General features: G+C 39.0%; 2 protein-coding genes across 2 annotated transcripts; both read right to left on the bottom strand.

Annotated features, from left to right (window-relative positions):
* Positions 1-806: 806 nt before the first annotated feature.
* Positions 807-7,233, bottom strand: adprm (ADP-ribose/CDP-alcohol diphosphatase, manganese-dependent). The gene is made up of 3 exons (XM_067576816.1): positions 6,304-7,233; positions 4,244-4,366; positions 807-1,966 (listed from the first exon to the last, which is right to left on the bottom strand). Exons 1-3 carry the CDS (start codon positions 7,079-7,081, stop codon positions 1,674-1,676), a joined length of 1,194 nt encoding a protein of 397 aa, XP_067432917.1. The 5' UTR covers positions 7,082-7,233; the 3' UTR covers positions 807-1,673.
* Positions 7,234-9,564: 2,331 nt separating this feature from the next.
* Positions 9,565-13,105, bottom strand: rsph1 (radial spoke head component 1). The gene is made up of 8 exons (XM_067575990.1): positions 12,940-13,105; positions 12,689-12,802; positions 12,334-12,439; positions 12,011-12,101; positions 11,528-11,663; positions 10,914-10,985; positions 10,053-10,161; positions 9,565-9,696 (listed from the first exon to the last, which is right to left on the bottom strand). The coding sequence occupies exons 1-8, from the start codon at positions 12,988-12,990 to the stop codon at positions 9,650-9,652; spliced, it is 726 nt and encodes a 241-aa protein (XP_067432091.1). The 5' UTR covers positions 12,991-13,105; the 3' UTR covers positions 9,565-9,649.
* Positions 13,106-15,728: the final 2,623 nt, after the last annotated feature.

Here is a 15,728-nt window from a genome sequence, read left to right as displayed (position 1 = left end):
TGTCAGTTGTTTGACAAATCTGGGGTCAAGGTTCATTTACTTATTATTCTAATCTCTTTGCTCATGGCACACTAATATTTGACTATATTTTAATATTTGTGTTTATGTACCTGTTTTCATCTGTAATTTGATGTATCTGGCTGCTATGATGATTTAATTAGTTAACATTAATTAGATAACAGTCTGGTCTCACAAAGATCTGAGTAGGATCGAAATGTCTTGATTTGACTAAATGTTGTGGCTTGGAGTAAGTGTGCAGGCAATACCTTCTTTCAGTGATTGTGTGTAACGACTCTCCTTCAACTATATATATTAGCTGGCCATATACGACCACCTGTTATAATGTGACCAGTATTCCATATGTAGGTAACTCTGTGCACTAATGAAGATTGTGAGATACGCCTGAAAGTTCCGGAAAAAGCTTACAAGTGGACCATGAGTTGAGCCATTTTGTCTTTTTTACTGTTCTTGACCTCTCCATTCAGCTAGCTGTGTTTATTTCACTATATTAATGTTGTTCATGTATCTTTAGGTTTCTTTTTCACATAGAAAAAAAAATCAGTGCTTTGCAATCAGTGAGTCACTGCACTGTCATCTGCAAGAAAACAAACAAATCCAGCATGTGCTTATGCACTATTATAACACAAAAGGAGACATTAAATTTGGGGTTCATCATCAAGCTTTAAGCAACATTTGTCTTTTTAAAACTTGTAGAACTTGTCTTTGCTTTATTTCAGCTATAAAGCTCATATCTACCATTTTCCCATGTAACTGGAATGCTACACATGATGCCAGAGACTTGAATGTGACCTGCAGACAGAAAGATTTTTATTGTTCATCTTAGTGTTTCACATTGTAAATCATACAGATTTGCACCTGAAAACTGGGTAATATATAAATATTGTGTATTGCAGTACACCACACTGATCATATTTACCACTACATTGTACAATGCATAGCTCAGCAAATGATGGTATAAGAAAGTCAGTTATGTGCAATATGCAACATGCAAAAAGGCAACAATTCCAATAGAAAATAAAATTCCTTAAAATATTTGCGTACAGATATGCAAACTTTATCATATAACCCCCAGTTTAAAACACAACCAGTGCATAAGATATATTTCACACTTTGTAAGGATTTTTTTTAAAAAGTAAAAACTTATAAGTGCCATAAATAACTTTGAGGTACAGTATGTGTTCAGCTGAGGTAAGTGGATATGATACCTTGCATCTAAGAAACACATAGCAGACAGAATGTGTGTCTGTGTTTTTGTAATAGCTGTCAGTACTTTATCTTTTAAGTATTCTCACCGTGGCCTTTAAATATAACGTCAGTTTTGGTAACATTATGCTCATTAGCATAACTGTATTCCTTGGGCTTGCTGACTACAGGGCTTGCTGTGGAGAAATTACAGACAGCCCGAAGCCATGCAATAAATTTGTGATGCAAGATAGTGTATATATGCATGTGCATTTGTCCTATTCTCATAAAGTGACTCGTGTAAAATTCCCTGACTTACTTAGAGAATGTAACAAACATCCCCTAAATTTTCCAGTCTGGAATATACCTCTCAAAATGCCAATATATTCCAGAAGTATTGCCATCACAGCTAAAAAGCCCTTCGGTCATGAATCTTGTGTCATTTCCCTGTGATCTGTGTGACTCTGTCATCATGGGAACAGAAACTCTCTATCTGTGATCCTCCCCTTCCCTTTCAGGACCATCCTGTCCTCATACACGGAGACCGTGCCGAAGGCGTTGCTGTGTGGTGGAGTCTCAATCACCCCCTCTAACGTCAGGTGGTGCACTCCTGTGTCTTTATCCCGGTGGTATCCACCGTCATGGTCGTGTCCAGCCATGAAACACACCACGCTGAAGTGGGACCGTATGATGTCCAGGAGCTCATCGAAGTTCCAAGCCAGGCAGATGGGGTCTGTGGAGTGGGGATGGACAGGGAGGTGACCTGACCAAAGAATAAAAGATTATCAGCAATAATCATTTGACTCAGTCTTCTGTATCACATTGACAAACAGACTTCAGTAGCTGCTGTGTTTCTGGTATCTGGTGTAACAGCACTTGCAGGACAGCATTATTATATTTTATAGAGTGTAACTAATGATTACTTTGATTTTGGATCTACTGATTTGCTTTTTAAAACATGGCTAGTTCAGAAAACGTGTAAAGCTTGTAAAAGAAATTCCCATCACAAGTTCCCAGAGCCCAAAGTAGCTTCTTCAGGTTGCTCATTTTGTACGACCAACAGTCCAAAACCCATAGATATTAAATTTACATTGATATGTCACAGAGAAAAGAAGCAAATCCTCAAATATAAGATGCTAACGTTTAGCATTTTTAGTCACTAGTGCAGCGCCCACTCATGTGCCTGTTGGGAACAGGGTGATTTCTCAGTCCAGGAGAGAACAGAGTCCTCCCCTGAACGCCTCTCATGCAGACTTGGTAGATGCTACAATTTACCAATAATCCCTTCACGCCTCACATGCAGAATATTGGGAGACTACAATTTTGAGCTGAGTTGAAGTTGATCAGATGAACTGCAGTGCCCGTTCAAAACTTGCCTAAGACATCCTGCACTATGTCTTGAACATACATGCAAAGTTCCACACGTGAGGAAAGGGAATAGAGCTCAACTCTTTAAACTTTTTCAATTTATTCTCTATGGTAGTTCTTATCACTACAGATGTAATCCCCCGTCTGACCACAATGTGGGTTGCAATGGCAGAGTGGCACTGTCCGCATTTCGGCTCGTTGACTCCACAATGTTGTTTATGAGGTATTTTTGTGCATTTCTCGGGAAACGCTCATCCAAAACAACTGCACTTCCTTGGGTCCTCAGCAATACACCTGCCAAGTGTGAAGTCGATCAGATGAATGGTTGTTGAGATACGCAAAGGACACACATACATACAGAGAGTCCTTCCTTTAAAGTTAGATTCTAGCAGCAAGGCCCAAGGTATGGCCGTCAAGGGCTACAGCTAATGATTATTTTCATTATCGATTAATCTGTCGTTTATTTTGTCGATTTAACGACAAATGTCAGAAAATAGTGAAAAATGCCCATCACAATGTCTTCATGTTGCTTGTTTTGTCCGACCAACAGTCTAAAATCCAAATATATTCAATTTACTACAATGTATGGCAAAGAAAAGCAGCAAATCTTCAGAATAAAGTAGCTGGAAACAATTAATATTTTGCATTTTTGTTAAAAAAAGTAATATTGACTGATAAAAATAGTATGAAAACAACAATATGAAAATAGTTGCCGATTAATTTTCTGTTGATTTCAGCTCACATTCCAGATATGAAAGGTAAACTGGCCAACCGGTACAGTATATTGAGTTTATGAAAAACTGATTTTCCAACTATAGAGTGAAAGTGTAATGGTGAATTCAGAGAGAATGCAAATTTTCACCTTGCCTCATTCACATGTATTTGATCACTGGTCAGTTTGTGTTCATTCACCCCAAACAGCCAAAATACCAACTCTACATTAGCTGTAAACTAGCTCTGTATGAAATTTTTATGTTATTTCTTGATGTAAAACAAATGAATAGCAGCCAATATATCATTATGAAATATCGATATGGTATCAGTCTCAAAAATCCATTACAGTATTGGTCTGGATATAAGGGACCATGGTTAATATTATAGACTTGTAGACTTGTTGCTTGATGAATTACTTAAATAATTAACTGATTATCAACAATGTTGTAGATTAATTTTCTGTTGATTGACTTCCTGGTAAATCACCTCATAGTTTTAGCAATCATGATTTATGAGAGATTTTTCTAGGCTATAAACAAGTAACTATAGGCTACACATGTACGGAAAGCAAGTTCAAATACATGAAATACACATCAAAATGAGAATTGAGGTCAATATTTATTCAGTGCCAACTGACAGGAAGGTGTAGTGATAACTAAGGAAGCAGGTAAACTATGAGTACTGCCACTGGTGAAGTGCCCTACTTCAGTGGTGGCATACTGCGGTCATGTTTGTGAAGCATCTTTTGCTTTTTGCCAAATGTTCTCTTCAGTAGTTAACTGTTGTTTTGACACTGTCATAATGTGAGTATGTTGTATGCCATGACTAGTTTTGAAAATGAATGTTGATCAATCATATCATTATGAAGTGCTATTGATTCATGAATAGATTGCTAAGCTGATGAGGGCCCATACCAAACAGCAAAATACAGTTTCTACCATAGACAGATGTTACTTACTGACAATAGTGACTTTTTCCCCTTTCTCATCAGCCGAGGACAGAACAGAGTCTAACCAGTCCAGCTGGTCCTTACTGAACCCACCATTGAACTTGGTAAACCTCTGCTCAAGGTTCCCACACACTGCAACAAGAACACAGAGCATGAAGGTCAGTTCATTTTTGAAAATTGAGAGGCCCATTGCCAATCTAAATCCATAGACTTTATGTGGAAATCTGGCTCTCTCAACAACTACTGCTGCTGCTGATTGACAATGAGCAAAACATGAAGCTACTTCAGTAGAGCTGCTCAGGGAATGATGGTAAAAGACTGATTTGGCAGCTCCAGCTCCATGTGAAGCATATGCAATTCTTTCTAAAGAATGTCATACATGCTTAGTACGACTCATAATGATGAACTGATTATCAAAATATCTGGCAATTCATTTTCTATTGATTGGCTAATCAATTAAAAGTGCAGTTTTATCTGGATGGTGAAAAAGAAGTGAAATCGTACTTTTTTTAAATTTCATAAATAAAAACCATTCAATAAACATAAATAATCTTAAACTGCATTAGGCTTTTGATATCTAGTACTAGTTTTACAATGTTAAGTGGTGTAAAAACAAAACAGAGAATCTGCAGAAAAATAATATCCCTTATGTTTCCTTTCACTTTACATTTATAGCTAGAATACATAACTTCTGATAGACTAAATGACTAATTCTTCCCCTTACAAATGAAAAGTGTCATTCATTAGCAACAAATGCTCTCTTGCTCCATTCAATAAACTCAGGGGTTTTACAGCTGCAGGCTAACATGCTCTGATATGACCACTAGCTTATGATGGCTACTGAAAGCAACCTTTGGACAGATATTGCTGTGTCACTGACATTCATCAGTCTGTCTACTGACTTTATTTATCTTCTCTACTTATGCTACTGGTACAGTATGTCTTAGCATTTATCATTATCTTGTAATTGTCACATGTGTCCACATGGGCTGCTGTTCTACAAAATTGTTACAAAGGTTGCTTTAACTTCTGAATTGAACCAAAATTCAGCTTCCTAATGAAAGAAAACCTACACTACTATCTACTAAATATAATACTGATTACACTAATTGATACAGTGATATTAAATTACATGTCATCAGTGGTGGAAGTACTCAGATCCTGTATTAAATAAAAGTACAAATACAAAAATGTAAAAATACTCCATTACAAATAAAACTCCTGCATGAAAAATCCTACTTAAGAAAAAGTACAGTAGTATTATGAGCTTGATGTAGTTAAAGTATTGCAGTAAATGTAGTGGTTTGTTGCCTCTGACTGATATATTATTATATATGACATCATTATATTATTAATACTAAAGCATCAGTGTTAGAGCAGCATGTTACTGTTGTAGCTGCTGGAGGTGGAGCTAGTTTCAACTACTTCATATACAGTTAGCTAGTTTAGTCCAGTGGTTTCCAACCTAGGGGTCGGGCCCCTCCAAAGGGTCACCAGATAAATCTGAGGGGTCGTGAGATGATTAATGGGAGAGGAAAGAAGAAAAAACAAAGTTCTGATACACAAATCTGTTTTCAGTTTTTGGACTTCTTCTCTAATCTTTGATTTTTGCTGAAATATTGGATCATTTGAACATCTGTTAAAATGAAACCATGTGAGAAGTTTAGAGGGAAAAATCACTATTTGGTGGAGCTGTTAACAACTCATAGACATCTGAAATGTGACCCCGACTACACACTGCTTTTTGTAAGACATCAAAAGCCAAAAAGGTTGGAAACCACTGGTTTCATCTCTAACAATGTGTTGTATTTTAAAAGCTTGTTATATTTTCCATTGTGTCAAATCTTCATCTGAAAGTAACTTAAGCTGTTAAATAAATGTAGTGGAGTAGAAAGTACAATATTTCCCCCTGAAATGTAGTGGAGTGGAAGTACAAAGTAGCATCAAATGGAAATACTCAAGTAAACTACAAGTACCTCAAAATTATACTTGAGTATAGTATTTGAGTAAATGTAGCCTACTTAGTTACATTTACATCATAAAATAAACTAGTGACAACTACAGCATACCTGGGGGACAGTTGAGGTCCTCGTTGTTGTTGTACTGTTTTATCAAATTCAAAGCAGTGTTGTACTGCTCACTGGACTCGTCTCTACCCAGCAGACTCACATCATAGGCATCCAGCACAACAAATCTAAACCCGTGGAACGGGCTGAAGTGGTAGGCATAGATGTCACCCCCAGCCTGGGCTCCACTGAAGCTCCTGTCGGTGTGTAGTGTGCTGTTGAGCTTTGAACGCAACAACGCGCTCCTACTGAAGTTATAAAACTCGTGGTTACCCCACACATGGTGGACCTCCACGGGGCTGGAGCTGAACTCTCTCAGCACGCTGTCCAGGGCCCGCTCAGAGGCGTCGTGGCCCTTGTTAAAACCATCGATAATGTCTCCCAGCTGGAGGATGAACTCTGGCCTGACAGCCGACTCGGACCAACTTTCCTGGGCATTTTTCAGTAGCTGAAGGCTGCTCCTGTAGTACCGCTTCCTCGTCCGGGAGTAATTGAAGCCGTCGTCGATATCTGCGTACTGAATGTCAGCTATCACGCCGAATGTAAACAGTGGCGTCTGCTGACAACAGTCGTCCATTCTCGGCGTTTGCGTTGAAATAATAACTGATGCTGGAGAGCGTCGACTGTATCTCAAGAGGGACCTATGGAGGAAACCTTCAACCGTCTCACATGATGACATCCAACCAGGCCGGTGCTGTTTGATGCGCTGTTTCACTTCCTCTATCGTCCTACACGATGAAGGTACTATTTGTGACAGGTAACGCGCAATAACTGCAATCATTTCCGGCTGTGTCCCTCAAAATAATACTGTCAGCAAACCTGACAGTGAAGACCAGAGATCATTAGAAAACATGGATATCGTACAACAAAATGCCCGCCTATTCATGGTAACGCGATGTCCTCACCTGGCGCATGTGTAGAGAAGGTGTTTTTATTCTCTTCCTGTTTGTTTTTCTTCTTCTTGTCGGTTTTAAGTGGCGGTTGGCGTCCAAATATCGCATTACCGCCATCTCCTGGATTTAACTAAAATCTCTATTGACTAAATAAAATAACAACCCCTTCCCACCCATTTCCCACTCTGCTATAACTTCTCTATTTTTCAGATGTTTGAGAGAAACTAAAAGCTTCTCTCAACAGCTGCTGCACACCCTCTCCAGAAACTCCCACAACACCCAGAAATGTCCTTGCAGCATCTACAATTATGTCAATTTTCTCAGATTTTCTTTGTACTCCAGTACATTAATTACCATTGCTAAAAAGGCCAAAAACTTCACCTCACAGACCACACTTTACTTGGATCTTGTCATACCTTGCCGATATTTGGACGAAAGAACGCCACCTTCAACTTAACCTCTCTAAGATCAAGCTCCTTGTCATCCTAGCCAGTCCTTTTATACAACAAAAGATCAGTATCCAGCTCGAATCAACCCAACTCATGCCCACAAAGTCTGCAGGAAACTTGGGTGTCATGATGGATGACCAACTAACCTTTAAGGTTCACATGGCCTCAATTGCTCGGTCATGTCGATTTGCCCTGTGCAACATCAGTAAGATCAGACCCTACCTGCTGAGCATGCAGCACAACTCCTGGTACAGGCTTTCGTAATATCATGCATTGACTTGTGCAACTCCTTATTAGCAACTCCTTATTAAAACCCTGACACTTGCTTACAAAACAGCAACTAAAACAGCTCCCGCCTACCTGAGCTCCCTTATTCAGGTCTACGCTCCCTACCCACTCACCACACTCCACCTATGAAAGGCACCTGGTACTGCACCCACAAGCTTTGGATAAAAGCGTCTGCTAAATGAGATTATAAATTGTAACTGTAATTTAGCAAAATCACTCCTACATACAAACAAACTATGGCCAAACTTCCAACAGTTCTTACACTGCAAAGGTTTGGGAACATACTGCCTGGGTACGAAATGTGATCCAAGAACACTCTATCAGGCAAGTACTCCAAATCAAAGTGAAGCATAACAGATTTAATTTCATACTTTTCATTAACTACTTTGTCAACCCTCTTCATTATATAGTTGTCTGTCACCCCTTTACACTCTTTGAATCTCCTTGCATCCACTCTGCATGAGACTCCTTCAACAACACCTTTTATCGGAGCTTTCTTCCTGAGTGGAAAACGTGCCACTGGGTACATATCCATCCTAGAACCCAACCCAGGATTTTCAAGTCTCTGTATCTATACCCACTTCATTCTTAATCCATCTTGCTACAGTGTGCTTTTCTGACAAAGCTCCACATCCAACACACTCTTTCAATCCCTGAATCTTCATTCCAATCATGTAGGTTTCATTTTCATGTTCATTCTCATTATGACTTGATGATTCAACTTTCTTTTTCATTCCCTTCCCTGAGGCTCTCCCTCTTCTAACTTCAAAATTCTCATCTTCCATTTCCCTTGTTCCCTCTCCATTTTCTGACTCCATCCCTCTGTCCACCCTCTCTTCCTGTTTGGTTTCACATTGCATTTTGGTGTCGTAACAGTCATGCAAGTGCCTGAGCATAGGTTCTTACTTACATGTCGACAAAGTAATGTCACACGGATCAAATTAAGTCAAAATAACCCCAAAGAAAAAACAAAATGGTAACAGAGGTCATTCCAAGTCTCCATAGACAAACACAGAAATGTTGACATGTCACAATAGGAAAAGCACAGTGCTAAATTGTGAATTCCCTTTAGCAGCTTCAGTTTCAGGGTCCTGGTATTGTGCACACTCACCCACTGTCACACTGTCATGGCTTTCTGGGACACTCGGATGGAACAGAGCCATAATTAATGCTATCAGTAACATCTGTGATTTGGCTGTTGCAACCCCCCCTTTCACTAAGCTGCATTATAGTTAACCAAAAATGGCTTTTCAACTATGGCCACTAAGCAGCTTTAAAGGACTAATAGTAGTTTATAAATTAGTAACACTTGAGCTTTTTCTACTATGACAAGTCAAAATGTCTAGAGTGAAAATGCCTTTTTGTAGCACAGTAAATAAAAGTTTTCAAGAGCCCAACACAGAAGAAGAAAAAGAAGAATTAGAAGTGCCCCTGGAGCTGGTTCCTGGAAAAAAGCAAGTGGACCTTGAGTTATGATAATTTTGTCAAATTACTGTTTCCAAGGTCAGGAACTTTCATGCTCTAAACCATCAAATGTAGGAATGTGCTGCTAGTCTATAAGTGGCAGTGTCTCTTTTACACTGCACTATATGAAAACCATGAAATACACACATTTAAGAGATCCTATTCATACATTTACTGATTTATTCATTTTATTCTGCTTTTTAACCAACAGCTTAAAGATGAAGGATTGTGGCTTGATCACATCGGTCAGTCCAGTCAGTTGCCTGCCTCCTCCTCTGCTGAAGCCATTTCTGTTTCTGGGGCTGACAAAAGAAAGCACACAGACACACACTTGAGTTCAGTGCAACAGATTTTGTGTATCATTCCACTTGTCTCACTGTCTGGCCTCTCCTAACCTCTGTATTTGAGGCATGTGACATTTGAATGAAAAATGAATGCAAAAACTGCAACAATAACAAACACTGAACTTCACCAGATTGGTATGATTTATGAAAAAGTGTGAGATTTATTTTTAAATGTTCAAAAAATTTGATGGAGTTTGGTTGATGGTCAGACGAACATTTCTTCGGTGGGTGGGGTTCTGCAGGGGGAGTTTGGATTTCTAAAATCTTTGCTACAGCACTGCCCCTGACAGTCATTTTGGGTTGATAAAGTTCACCTGAAGTCTCTTTAACTGGAGTGCACAGCGTCAGGCCAGTAATACACTTGGGAATCCACTTGAGAACTGTGGTGGAGGCCAGCTCACCCCACTCACCCTCAGCCCTGTCCTGCAAAGAGCAGATGAAGCGTTAGACACATATTAAAAAATGTAATATATTACTGTGACACTTTTGATCAAAATGTATGTAGAAGTGTGTTTCTTTCTTGTTGACATTTTCAGCGTTTTAACCTCAGAGAAACACAAATCTTGAAAGTCCAGGCTCACTAAAGATTAAACTCACTGCAACTTGCATCACCACACACTGCTGAGTTATTGACATGCATATTCACTCAAGATAACCCATTACATCATGCACTTACAACAGGCAAGTGTGCACACTAGAAAATAATAATAATACTGCTAAGACTACTATCAACAATAGGATTTCAGTTTTGTGCATGAAAAGACATTCTCATAAGTGATGAAATCCAAGATCATCATGCAAGAGTCTGATGTGATCTATGCTTCTTGTAAAAGGCACAGCACCAGTAATTGTGTATAGAGGCAGTGCCAGCACCTCCTCTGCTTCTCCTAAGGCCCCAAAGTTGAGGTAACCTTCTCTGGAGCCCGGGTAGGGCGACCTCTGAGCTTTCATGTTTTTACCGTTTTCCTCAACAGCCGCCGGCTGCAGTTTTAGTCGAAGAGAGTTATGGTTATGTTGTGTCTCAATGCACTGTGTCAATGTCATGTCATTCAGTGTGGCCCGACAAAGTTCCAGGTTCAGTGTTTGCACTATAGCAGTATTACAGTATAATGAGGAAGTTAAATCCATTGACATAGTAAGTTGAAACAACAGGAAGTGTACTGATGTTCAATTACCTGCTCTGTTTGGTGGTATTCACCATGTTGCTCACACCCAATGTCAAACACATACTTCCCTGGACCAGACGGCTGCAAAATAAGAATGGGACATTTATTTGATGACAATATTACAGAGGACAACGATATAAAAGCTACTATTATTATTATGTTTTTATTTTGACACCTACAGGTTCAAAGATATAATTGAGATGAACTACATTGTAAGGCTGATCCTGTTTACAGGAAGTTCAGATAATCTATCTAATTTTTTTAAAACTATTTTTGCTTGGCACAAATGAGTCTGGGCCCTGTTTTCAAATATCTTCAGGCTGTGCTGATCTTAATCCTCTTGTATGTTTATGGGTCAGGATAAAGAAGAATAAAGAACTGCACAGTCGAGTAATTCTCTGTGGGCTCATCACTACACCTTTAACATTAAACATTGTTATTTAATCCATTGTTTACATAAAACTGTTGATGGGTATGGCTTTAAGATGCTTTTGGGAAACAAGGTCTGGGCTAGTTAGACTGTCAAAGCCCTCTGCATACCCTTCAGTAAAATATTCTTTATCTCCAGTAACCACCAGCCAAGCCAAGCCAAGCTTTTTTATGGAATAAGTAACAGAACTTACATAATTGTTGATAAAGTGACTCTGGTATCTGTGGTTAGAGTGGATGTATTCTCCAGCTGACTCCATCTTGCCATTCACCCATGAGCCCTTGTACTTTGAGCCAGTGTCGTGGTAGAGGTAAATGCCCTGGCCATGCCTGGCAATCAGACAACACCAAGAACATGTCACAGAGATATCAGTAATATAATATTCACATTTTCTGTGGTTATGGCCCAACTCTGGGTTTACACAACACAAAATCAGATTTACATTTTTCTACAGTTATTTCCTGACAGAATGTACATTGTCATGTCGTTTTCAGCATCTTTTGTTTTAGATAGAACACATGCGGTGTATTTGATTCGAATTAAGAAGGCACAGAAGAAGGAGAAGTGGCTCCTTAATTCCAAGATTTGACCCCAGCCAAGCAGAAGCTTCATTCAGAAATGAAATCTAAAAACATCTTATTGACATGAACTTGTGATTATGAAGCTGTACATATACCTCATGTGATGCAGCCACTGCCCGTCATATGTGTCTCCGTTGGGGTAAGTGTATACACCATGACCCTGTCTCAGGTCCTCAACCCACGACCCTGACAGACAAAGACAACATTAAGAGCCTGGTTTCTGAAGGTCTATGTTCAGACTCCAAGCGGGCCTACATATGCCTGATTTGCTTCCACACACACCAGCTGAAAGGGTTTAAGAACTTTCACAGGATTGTGAACATAAATTTTGATAGACATCCTGCCTGCATGCACACATAAATGAAATGCAGAAGTTGGAAACAATCTCATCTCACTTTTTTTAATACTTTTAGTATACCTTCATATTTGGACCCATCTGGATAGTAGAAGGTGCCTTGTCCATGTTTCATGTTCTGGTAATAGTCTCCCATATATCTTGCCCCATTCTTGAAGCGATATGTTCCCTATTAGACAGAACAGTCAAAGACAGTATATTAAATAAGTCAAAGAAGCCGTTCTTACCAGATAACATAAAGGCAACTTTTATTTCTATGGCAATTATAGAAAACACTGTTTTCATCAGAAATTGACATATGGATAAAAAAATGCATCATGCTTTTTTCTCGGCAAGCATGGACTGATTGATTGTGTGAATGTTAATATGTGTTTTATTTGTTCACTCAGCCCTATTGAGGCACTTCATACTATCATACCTGTCCATGTCTTTTGCCGTTCTCATACTGTCCCTGATAAACGTCTCCGTTGGGCAGAACAGCTTTACCGACTCCATGCCTCTCTCCTGCTTCATTCCTGTCTCCTTCATATTCCTGCGCCAGTCCAATAAACAAACGTTTGTATCCAAAGAGACAAAATAACACAGACCAGCATGTAGCCACATATACGCAACGCGCACCCAGCGTACTCTGTAACAACAAACCGAGCGTTACATATTATATTGTCTCACCCCGAGTTTGCTGCGTTCATCGTCAAACTCATCAGAGCCCGCGTCCGACATTGTAATATGTGATGTGAAGTAGCGTGAGTCAGTCTGAAACGGAGGGCTAAAAACTGGTAAGATGCTAAATCTGCTCTGTGCGCGCTTGATAGTTTACGGTTGCCATGACAACCGTCAATCACACGTGACCAGCAGCCGGTTGAATGTAGTTGATGCGCCCCGTGTATCCGCTAATTACCGTATCTGCTTAGCCTATAATTCAACTTTTTAGAGTCTCAGAAAAACAAACTCGCTTCCAGCTTGGTGACAATGCATGCTTGATTTTTTATGATAGGTTAGGATAGTTTTTTCAGCCTATGCAATCCTCTTAAAGCCCCAAAGTCAACACAGTTTTCATAGGTTTTGACAGTATGTACCGATAAGAATATATATTTTTGAACAGGAGGCCTATGAACAGATAACCCACTCCAGCAAGCAGAAAAACCTTTGATGTAGCAATACAGCCTTTATACCACTGTCACCGTTTATAATTCAACATATTTATTATGTATGAGTTTATTATGAGTTTATTTTCTGTATACAATTAAATTAATGGCTGGAGAGGAAACTTGAATGTACTACTTAGTGACTGAATTTCTCAGTGAGAAACGGAAATGATAAAACAATATTTTATTGTCTTCTGTCATACTGACACAGTCCACAGACTGTCGAAATATATGTAAATATGTAAATCTCTCTTTCTCTCTGTCTTTCACTCTATATAGGCTACAGTATATGGTGTAAATAACTGCACATAATGTTTTCAGAACTTATTTTGTTATTTAAAATTCCATGTTTCAGAGAATGTGCTTAAGAAAGTTTTCTTAGAGAAAGTTTCTACAAAAAAAGTACAGTATATACTGTCTTCAATAAAGATATCAAGGTGCCTGTAGGTTCTCAGCAGTGACACTGGAGGGCGCTGTGGTCTATCTTTCATTGGCAAGGAAAAGGATATTTCCTTATAATACTCCTTTAGTATAATCACACAAGGACTCAAACATGGTTGCACTCTTTGTATTGAATAATTTCCAAACTGAAATATCTAAAACAAGTTTTCATATTAAAATCTATTTAATTTATCAAAACATAGTGCTTGGATGTGTTATCAATGATAATGAATGAGTTGTAGCACAGACAGAAACAATTGTTAACAGATGTCCATCAAATGATACCAAAGAGCATCTCTGACAGATAGTAGACTGTGTGACCTCTGCTTAGCAGCCCTTTTTTTAGACAACTTGAACTTGACTTGACATTAACTCATAAGCCATGAGATTTTGCCATCTGTTGCATTAAAGATTAGAATAAACTCTGGTTGCAATCCACTGCATTCAGTTTGGCTTTCAGATACTCACGAGGAGGTGATATTCAAAATGTCTGGAGAAGTTATTCAATCAATAGAAACACACACACTAGTTAAAAAAGGCAAATGGAAGATGTGTGGCTGCAGTGATAATCCATACTAAGTATCGTCCCTTTAAGGACAGTCCCTAAGAATATCTCACTCTGGATTAATTCCCCAAAGGAGCCCTTATTTAAGATGGAGGCAGTGTAAGCTGTGGGTTCACTGGCTGCTTGTTCATGATTTAACACCCTTCTTGTCAGTTTATGGCCATCTAATCTCCCTCTCATGACACTGACAGGAGATTTTAAAATGAGTGACAGTTTGAAGACCTCAGTCTGCTCAAAGTTGGCAGAGTTGTCACTTTGGTAAATGTATATAGGGTTGGTGGCATCTGTCTGAATATAGACACATTTTTGCCAATATTACTAAGCACACTATCTCAGAATTAAAGAAACACCATCTGGTTAGAGAGCATCTTGCTGAATAAAATAATTGTAAGTTCATATGAACATAATTTTAAAGAGGACATATCATGCACATTTCCGGGTCTATGTTTTTAATCTCAGACTCTACTGGAATATCTCAGTCCCCTCAGTTCAGCCTCTGTCTGAAACAGGCCGTTTTAGCTCCTGTCTCTTTAAGTTGCCCCCCTAATGAGTCACTCTGTTCTGATTTGTAGTTTCCAGAGGCTGTGTCACAGCCAACTTCTGATGGCTCGGGAGGCTATGTCAGACCATGAAACAAACGATAGTAGCAGGATTTCACTACTTTTTCTCATTCTTTACTTGAAATGTCAATTTCTCAAATACATCCATACATGTTCGTGTCAAAATTCAACTGAAACATGAGAGTGAACATGCAAACAACACATTGAACAACATTAGCTTGTGTAACAAGCTGATGTCAGCAAAAAAAATGTTGCCAGTGGAGCGTTCCCTGCCCTGACTTGCAGGGAGCACTTCTACATATATTAACCTCAAGTTTTGTAACGTAAGCATGTGTCCCCTTTAATATTACAGGAATAGTTGAATATGTTGGGGAACACACTTACTGCTTTCTTCCCAACAGTGAGATGATTGATATCAATCTCATGTCTGAGTGTTAAGCACAGAACCAGAAACAGGAGGTGGTTAGCCTAGCTTAGCAGGACAACTTGAAATGGCTATCCTGGCTCCCTCTAAAGTTAAAAAATAAACCTACAAACACCTCTAAAGCTCACCCAGAAACATGTTGTATCTCATTTTTTAAATCTGTACACAAACAGAAATGTGAAAATAACAATTTGTGGTTTTATTCTTTGGTGAACAGCAGCTGGGTGCAGAGACTCCCTGGAGTCAAATTAGCAAGTACATACTGTTCAATTTCATTTGAATCAGACAATGTTTTTTAAGCATTTCTTTTGTGTATGGATTAA

This window comes from Thunnus thynnus, chromosome 20 (assembly GCF_963924715.1).
Source record: "Thunnus thynnus chromosome 20, fThuThy2.1, whole genome shotgun sequence".
NCBI classification, from domain to species: domain Eukaryota; kingdom Metazoa; phylum Chordata; class Actinopteri; order Scombriformes; family Scombridae; genus Thunnus; species Thunnus thynnus.
Note: the sequence above shows the minus strand (reverse complement) of the source record. Positions and strands in the feature narration are given on the sequence as shown.

What these genes read in the sequence shown, in the direction of transcription:
- adprm (XM_067576816.1), bottom strand. Translation starts at nt 7,081, where the DNA reads ATGATTGCAGTTATTGCGCGTTACCTGTCACAAATAGTACCTTCATCG. An exon ending in GGACCTCAACTGTCCCCCAG is followed by an intron (nt 4,367 to 6,303) that starts GTATGCTGTAGT and finishes TTCTTGTTGCAG; the next exon opens with TGTGTGGGAACCTTGAGCAG. An exon ending in GGAAAAAGTCACTATTGTCA is followed by an intron (nt 1,967 to 4,243) that starts GTAAGTAACATC and finishes TTCTTTGGTCAG; the next exon opens with GTCACCTCCCTGTCCATCCC.
- rsph1 (XM_067575990.1), bottom strand. Translation starts at nt 12,990, where the DNA reads ATGTCGGACGCGGGCTCTGATGAGTTTGACGATGAACGCAGCAAACTC. An exon ending in ATGAACGCAGCAAACTCGGG is followed by an intron (nt 12,803 to 12,939) that starts GTGAGACAATAT and finishes GGACTGGCGCAG; the next exon opens with GAATATGAAGGAGACAGGAA. An exon ending in CAGTGGCTGCATCACATGAG is followed by an intron (nt 11,664 to 12,010) that starts GTATATGTACAG and finishes TCTGATTGCCAG; the next exon opens with GCATGGCCAGGGCATTTACC.